Source organism: Copadichromis virginalis, linkage group LG6, assembly GCF_057382275.1.
Source record: "Copadichromis virginalis isolate Kocher_CV1m ecotype Utaka linkage group LG6, C_Virginalis_male_GT1.1, whole genome shotgun sequence".
NCBI classification, from domain to species: domain Eukaryota; kingdom Metazoa; phylum Chordata; class Actinopteri; order Cichliformes; family Cichlidae; genus Copadichromis; species Copadichromis virginalis.
In genome coordinates this window covers 12,801,955-12,810,793 of record NC_140623.1, presented here as the reverse complement: position 1 = coordinate 12,810,793, position 8,839 = coordinate 12,801,955, and the positions used below count along the sequence as shown (strand labels likewise).

Here is an 8,839-nt window from a genome sequence, read left to right as displayed (position 1 = left end):
AGTCTATTGCACCATTGACTATTAACAAAAGTACTGTACAAAAGGTATTGCACAGTGAGGTGAAGAGGCACTACAGCTTAGTTGTTCCCCCCTCCTTTGTCCTCCTGTTGTTTCCCCTCCCTCTCCCCTTTGTGTGTGTGTGTGTGTGGGGGGGGTCGTGGTGTTCAGAGGACCTGACTGCTATGAGGCTGACATGAGCTCATCGCTTATTTTTCTTAATGGGATTTCCCCGAAAATTCAGATTTCCCGGATGGATGTTTTCGATTTCACTTTCCCAAAGAGAAGACCAGCCCGCTGATCCACGCCCACAGCTTATAAAGGAGCGTGGACCTCCATGTTGCTATCTGTTCTGCTCTCAGTTCATTACAGACACCATCTGGCCAACAAACTTTGGGCTCGGAGATTTTTTTTATTAACAAACGTTTTTTCTTTTTCGTTTTCCCAACGAAACTATCTGGACACGATGCTTTCCTGTTACCTTTTCCTCGTTATTTCTTTGATGATCTCCTTCCGAGACGTCCGCGTGTCCGCCTCTGGTAAGTGTCCCGTTATCTGTTGTGCTCAGAGATTTTTTTTTTCCCCGTACTTTTGGGGGGTAGAGTGTTGCTGCTTCAAAGTAATACAACAGTTTGACGCTTCGTGTTTTTATTATGAGACTCAGAGATTGAATTATTTCATTATGTCTCATGTTATTAAATAGATGGGGGGGGGGGGGGGGGGGATGAAAGGAGTCAACATAAAGTTTTACTAGCAAAGTGCTTCTTAGAATCGACCTCCAAAATCTCCGGACCCCTCTACCGATGGAAAAGCATTCTTCCTAAAGCTGTTCATTCGTTTGGTGTTTTGGTGGTGGCTGAGAAACCAGACGTGTATAAACTAGAGCGATAAAAATATATTACAAAGTGGCTCCATGGCGTAGGGATTTACAAATTCTCCGCTTTGATCCATTTGGGACTGTGTCCGGATGGCAGCTGACCTAAAAATCTGCCACATCAAACTTCATCAAGCTTCCCGCTGTGGTGATCTGTTGTTGGGAGCAGCCGAAAGTAGCTTACAAAGACTGTCAGACATTTTCCATTTGTGATGAATATATTTGCTTAGCAGGAGACTTAGGAAAACTTCATTCAAATAAACTACAGTAGCCTGTAACCTGCACAGTTACAGTTACTCTTTTTCACATATCTGGATCTGATCAGGCTAACCCACACTGGTTAAACTGATTTGAGATCTATAGTGACCGCGAGGTCTGTAGCATATAATTTACATGCTTTTTTATAGTCATTAAACCAATCAGAGACCCGGGTCTCTGATTGGTTTAACTGATGTTGGTTTAACTGATTGGTTTAACTCACACTTTATGAAAGTGAGACCAATTAGGATGGAACAGGATCGACTGATCACTCAGAACAACTTTATGATTGATTTGCTCTGACTGTGCCTCAAGGAAAGATGCACATAAGGGCCAAAACTTCCCACTGCAGGGTTCAACTGTTCAAATTTTTCCTTTAACTTGTCACCAGAGTGTGTAACTATGCAAACAACGTCTCTGTGATTTCTTAATCCTTATTCTAATTCTTATTATATATAAACCTTGTACAAAATGTTCTGATATCAATTGAGAAGTTGAATCTACTTGTATAATCTTGCTGATTAATTTTGTGTTTGATTTTAAATAAACATATACACACAGAGAACAGCAGAGCCATATAATGTACAAAGATTTTATTGGGTTGCAAAACCTTTTACAGGATACAAAATATACAGTAATGTCTGACTAAAATAGTGCACACTGTGTATGAAGTGTATCTGCTAATCTACCAAATAACAACACTGGATGTGTTTCTTACAGGTTCTAACTGCACAGAAAATCCTGTGTTCACTCCATCTGCGCTGGTAGTGAAGTACGGTGACCCAGCCAATGTTACATGTGTTGCATGTCAGAAGGACTGCAGTGGAGATGTTCCAGGTTTAGAGCACGCTGTGGGAAAAATTTCACAAAATGGAACCACGATGTTCTGGACAGTTGACAGACTGACTGAATGGGGCATATCTCTACAGTGCTATCATACCAATGATGCTGGCAATCAGTGTACTACCGTTCTGAATCCAACTCTTTATCGTAAGTATGCTTACTTTATAACAGGAGACGCATTAGTGAATTTTACATCACTTACAATTAGTTATAATTCTAAAGTGATAATTGCTTTATAACTGTATTATTATATTAATTCATAGATTAAACTTCTTTATTTGTGGAAACATACAATTGGATGGATTCATACTCTCAGCTGCTGCAGACCAACCTCTAGCTTACATTCTATGTTGTTCTTTACATTTTTGTTTCTTTCCTTGTCTTCTCAGAGCCTCCAGAAAGTGTCTCCATCAGCTTTGTAAACCACACTGAGATGATGTTTGAGAATCAGCAGTACACCCTGCAGTGTAGCGTACAGAACGTAGCTCCTGTTCAAAGCCTCACTATGACCTTCTACAGAGGAAACACAGCACTGGGTCACCTACAGTCCGACAGTGAACAGAAGAAACCAGTGAATGAGACCTTCACTCTGAACATCACCCCCAGAAGAAAAGATGATGGAGCCCAGTACTGGTGTGAAGCCAAGCTGGAGCTGGGACCAGCTGGACCACAGCGCCCTCCAGTGGTGACATCAGAAAAATTCTCTGCTCCTCCAGTCTACTGTGAGTCTGAGAGAAATAAAGACGCTCTTTGTTCTGTTCCTCAGAGTTTAACATTTTGAGCATGTTTCATGTCACTGGTTTAGTTTTATGTCCCATTACTTTACTGTTTTGATTCTTCCTCACACCTCTCATCACTGTTAATGAACAGGCTCTAAAAAGCATCATCAACAAACTGTTGACTGACACAAGCTGATGAACATAGTGGAGGATTTAGCTGCTAAAAACTAAAACACTCAGTGTGTTTGTAGAGACCAAAAATAGAACTCCACTTTGTTTGTGAACCTTAAAAAATAATAATAATTGTGTTTAAACTCTAAATGAAATTTTTTTTAGTATATATCAATTTAAATCTGGAAGCAATTGACTGCAACAAATCTTCAAGAAAGAAAAGTCTGTTCTTTTTATTATGTTAAAGCCACTCCAGAAAAACTCATCCACTCCTTTCAGAGTGCCATATGGCTAGAATAACTCTCTGAACTGTCAGACTGACCTATTAATGTCACACTGCATGTAATATAAATTTTATGTCAGATGTTTAGTGCGGTGAGCATTAACCTGCAAAGTAAGTAGAGCAGTTAAACATCATGAAGTGGACAAACTGGTAAAATATGATCCTTTGAAATCTTAAAGAGTAGAAATTAAGCGAAATGGGCTGAACTGTGGACAGTGCTTTCCACTTTCTGCTGTATATTATGTTAGTGAATAATCTGTTTTACATTTCCAACGTGTTAAACATTTTCTCTGTCAATTATCACAGATGAAAAGTTACAGAGATTAACAAAATTGCGCGACTGTGAAAACAGGCCCATGTTTCCCGATATTGAATTTCTCTTCCAAAATTGTTTGTTTTGCTAAATCTTTTGTTCTTTTTTTTCCTTCAATAATCACACAGATGGGCCTGAGCTCAATGAGCCACGAAATCCAGATGTGATTACAGTCAAAGAAGGAGACACTGTACACCTGAACTGCTCCTCTGTGGGAAACCCCAGCCCCTCATACACCTGGACACGCCCAAAAAATAGCTCATCTTCCTACACTGGCAGCGTTCTCACTATCAGTTCTGTCGGCTTTGAGCATGAAGGACAGTATATCTGCACTGTGAGCAACACAGTAGGGAATGTCACCAAGGAGTTTAACGTTGATGTACAAGGTGAGATTTTAGTTTGTTTTTCACATCCAGTTTCAATTCAAGCAGTGTTTGGATATTTTCTGTTTGACTAATTTGAATATTCTCTTTTTCTGTTTTCTTTACCAAAGCCTCTATTCCCAACTCTGCAGCTTTCCCCTGGATATGGATAATAGTTGGGGTATCTGTGGCTGTTCTGTTTGTCCTCATTTGTGTGCTATGTTGTCTTTTCTATAAACAAAACCGAAAGGGAAGCTACAACCTAAAGGATGTTTTACGGTTTCCTATGCGCACTGCCTTGCCTCTGCAAAACTGCGAGAATATCTGAACTGTGGACAAACAGTCTGGAGCTGTTTCTTCGACATTAGGTGCTGTCTAATTCTTCAAGTCAATTTGTCAAGTTTGACATCATCCCGGTTTGATTGAGGTAGTGGTTACCTTCCTCTACTGATGACATCTGATGACACCAAACAACAAAAATGACAGCATGAAATGAAGACTTTAAGTGACGTGACCGGTGACCTAAATACTGAATGGAAAAAAAGCTTCTTTCTCTTTTAACAAGCTTCTGCTTTTAAGGTACTGTAACACAGTCAGCAGCAGTTCTGCAGTCACTTCCTGTAAATATGCTGCCTTAAATCCAGGTCTTGGGTTGCAGCTTTTAAGGAGTGATCTCTAGATTTCATTGTAGTGAGTGTGGAATTCAAAGTTCCCGTGTCGATATAGACTGAAAACATAGGATGTCACCAGCTTTTTCCTTTAACTGTTACACAGCCTGGAATTTAGTACTGTTGTCATGGCAGCAGCTTACTGGCCTTTGTCTGTATTTCTGCCACTACTTTGAACTAGAAGCAAGATGTAAAACATTCGCGATTTTGACTGTTGACTGCTGAGAAAATCGAGTTCTATGAGAAATATTTGATATTATTTTAAGTTATGTTTTCAGTATTTGGTGACTGTAAAAGTACAAACTCAAGACTAACAGGACACTAACTTAAAGATTCTGCACACTTTTTTTTTTTTCAATTTGTTTTGGCAAATGTGAAAGTAAATTAATGCTATCAAATCCATATGCAAGCAGAGGGCTGAATATCCACTATCACTGCTGTGTGGATGAACATGCTGTTTAACTGTTTTGTTTGTATAAAAATAATTTAAATGACTTTGTATGTTTATTTAGACATGTGCTTTTTTTGTACTAAAGTCTAAAGGAGAATTTCTGTTGCTTCCTTCAACGAGTGTAGTGGCTGCAATTGTGTCAGGCTAGCTTTGCACTCCTGACCTCCACTGTAGAGAATCAGAGGAGAAATGTGAAACATGCAGGTTATTGGCTCTGCCAGCACGCTGCCTCAGACTTGCAGCTCCCATCATTGCCAGGAATCTGGAAGAGGATCGTGCCAACTTAGAGCCATGCTTCTACCGGCTGATGGGAAATAGACAAGGCTGAAGTGTTTTGTTGTTCACATCCGTTATGAAATTTCCACTGAAGCCCTGAAACCCTCAGAAAGTCTAAAGTGTAAAAAATAAGTGGTCTCTGTGACACCACCCACTGGCTTGTGGGCTGAGGTTTTGAAGCCTCAGGTTTGACACCATCTAAGACATGTTAGGCGTCATGTTTCTGACCTGTAGCAACCCCCATCTTTCATATATTATCTACGATTCAAACAAACAGCTAGTGACCTACCAACGGTTGCCACATCCATGTATGTTTGTGTATAGTATGTGTGATTGTTTGTTATATTGTGGGTATTAGTGAAAAAGGCTAAGTTGTAATAATACAGTGCACACTGGAGCTTGTGTTTATTTTTAAAATGTAAATAAATTACAGAACCTTTTTTGAAAAAAAAAAAAAAAAAAAAAGAGAAACATGTATACTGATTTTTTTTTTCTGATTCTATTTATCCTGTGGAAAAATCTCACCTTGTCTATTTGTCTACATTCAGTTCAATTCATTTTTATTTATATAGCGCTAAATCAGGATAACGCAAGGTGCTTTATATTGTAAGGTGAAGACACTACAGAGAAAACCAAAGCAATTAGGTGAACCCTTATTAGCAAACACTCTGGCAACAGGGGGGGGTGGAAAACCTCAATTTTAACAGGAGGAATTCTCTGACAGAAGCAGACTCAGGGAGGGGCAGCCATCTACTGCAAATGTTTGGAGCAGAGGGGAAGGGAGACAGGGCAAAAGACAGCCAGAGAGTAATAATAACTAAACAATTCAAATAATTAAACTACTAAAAACATTTTTAGTGGAGAGTGAAAAAAGGTGAGTGTGGAAGAAACACTCAGCGCATCTGTCACGGCAGTGTAACGGACTCGGCGCGGACTGAGGAAGCACGGTTCAAACAGTTCTTTATTAATGACACTGGTGCGCTATATACATGTGAAGGGGTGGAAACACCAGGGCCCCGAGGGTCAACAGGTTGGGGAAACACACGTCTTCGTACTCCCTCCTCTCCTGGTCCGAACAATCTCCACACAAGCAGCTCACTTTCACTCACCCCAGGCGTCACAAAGAGGGCAGATCCAGATAAACCTATTTACAGAGACGTGGATTAGTCAAAGGCAAGTACGGGAACAACAGAATCGCTATAGAGCCGGGCAATACTAACAAGAGTAGCTCAATGTTCCAGCGGTGAGTAGTTCAGAGCCCCTGCCTTAAGAAGAGCCAGAGATCAACTGCAAATCACCGGTGATCAGCTGCAGGTGCGTAGGCCAAGGGCGGGAGCCCAATCTGAGCTCCGCCCAGGCAGACAGGCAAGAGAGAGAGCATGGCGAGGAGAGCAGAGAGAGCAAAACAACAAACACTTGTGGCCACACTGGGCTGGCCGGGGAGGCACAGGGACCATGACAGCATCATGGGAAGCCCTCCAGGATCCTAGGCCTACTAATGGGCAGTTCAGGCTTACCTGATCTAGACTTAACTATAAACTGAAATTAAAGAGGGTGCTTGTCTTTTAAGAGCTGATTGCACAGAAGAAGGCCCTGAAAGCTGAAGTAAGCTTTGAGCAGTCTGAAAGTGAAAAGCACTAATGGAGTGATATGGTACAATGACGGGTCCTGATTGTTCAAGAGCTTGTATGTGAAATATTTCTGTATGTATATCAAAGTCTACCTGACATGTTCTTTCACTGTGAAAACAATAAACACAAGTAATGAGAGAACTGGAACTGGTAATTACGAATTTCCTGTTTATAAGATTCTTCAACGCCAGATTAACTCCTGCACTCTTCTGAATGTCTTTGGATTTCAGGGGAAACTCCGCTGCAGAAGTTGTACATAGGATGAGTGAGTAAATGTGCTTCCTCCCCCTGCTTCCTTCACAGGAAGACATTTCCAGTGAAAGGAGGAAGGGAAAAAAGAGGGCACTAAGCCTGGTTTTTCTTATCATGCCATGCTTATTCACTGAAAGAACATCAAAAAAAAAAAAAAAGCACACCCAAACCTCCTTTAACATCCAACTTGTCTTCTTACATTAAACTTGTCTCAGTCCTGTGTAAGCCCCAGTAGAAAGTGTTTCTCCCCCGCTGATGAAATAAGTAATGCTTGTAAACCACTTAAAATATATATCTTGTGCTAAACATAATTAAGGCTGGTGTAATGTCCTCCCTTGTGTTTGTTATTGTTGGAATCACTTCAGTGTGTGAGGCTGGCTGTTTAGCTGTTCTTTAAAGACCTTTCATATTGTACACTTTTAGCCCTGCGATAGACCGGCAGCATGTTCAGGAGTACCCCGCTTCTCATCCCATGATAGCTAAGATAGGCTCCAGCAGCCACCCGCAAGCCTGATAGGATCTCCATTATCTTGAGCTAAAATCAAATTCAAATTCAAATTACTGGATGAATGGATAAAAAGTAACACATGTAACCATTTTTCTCAGCAAAACAATATTCTTCTATGATGTTTATAAATAGCTATGATGTAACAAATTAATAAATCATCAAAGTAGCTTGACTCGTCAAAAAATGTGATTTGGAAATCTTGGACATTCTGAAAATCAGAAGTTAAATCCCTTTTCTTACTGGAAGGAATGCATTGCTTTCCTGTGAAGCTGCGCTTAGAGCAGGCCTTTCCTTTATGGCATAATCCCCACAGTCATGTGCACAACAAGAACTTCCGATGAACAAGCCTGACACCACGCTTTTTTTCCAAGTTGCCATGGGGAAAATCTGCGCATATAAAAACACTTCCAGAGGAAACATCTGCCCTTTTTATGGTCACAAGAGTTCATGATGAACTGCAAAACTTTCAAAACAAGTTCAACATGGTGTTTCATTTCCTTTATATCCTTTTATTTGGTAAACTCAGCAAAACTGCTTGAATAAGTTCAAAACTACATGACTACAAGATCTAACGGTCTTTTCAAGAAAACATTGTAAACAAATGTCAAGATGTGACCCTGTGAAGACTTCCCAAAACTGGTGCCAGGAGTCTAGCAGTCCATCTGAACAAAAGGCTCTTATACTTAAACAGATATACGTGTGTTTGCTATACCATATATCAGCAAGAGAAGATACGACCTCTCATAGAAGGTGTGTGATCTATGCCAGAACCCTCTGAAGAGGAGTGAACGCACCCCCCTCTTCATGTTACACAGAGTTGTTACAGACCTCCTAGGATGAGACATTCTTTCAATCTACAAATGGTTACATACTTCTAAGCATATATATAAATATATATTTCTGGGCATAAATGACAATCCAACAATACAAATCTAACAAAAACACTTCCACTTTGGTAGAGCTGATGGTGTTATAGGAAGGAAGACTAACTGATGTGCTGAATCGGTGGCAAAGATTAAGAGGTGTGGCCCAATACTATTGACCGAAGTGTCAAAAGAAGAGCTTCAAGAAGACTGTTCCTAAAATCTATTTATAGAAATGACAATGAAAACTTGCCTGGAGCTCAGGCTGTGTTGAGGAATAAATGTGGCGACACTAAATGTCAACTTTCAAGTTCACTGGAATTCTGCAAACACATTTTTTCCTTACAGTGTATGCCCAAGTATGTTTGCA

General features: G+C 40.3%; 1 protein-coding gene across 1 annotated transcript; it reads left to right on the top strand.

Moving 5' to 3' along the window:
• Positions 1–245: 245 nt before the first annotated feature.
• LOC146707393 (cell adhesion molecule 4-like) lies at positions 246–4,985 on the top strand. The gene is made up of 5 exons (XM_085458727.1): positions 246–536; positions 1,850–2,119; positions 2,362–2,694; positions 3,587–3,844; positions 3,952–4,985. Exons 1-5 carry the CDS (start codon positions 335–337, stop codon positions 4,146–4,148), a joined length of 1,260 nt encoding a protein of 419 aa, XP_085314853.1. The 5' UTR covers positions 246–334; the 3' UTR covers positions 4,149–4,985.
• The last annotated feature ends 3,854 nt before the right edge of the window (positions 4,986–8,839 follow it).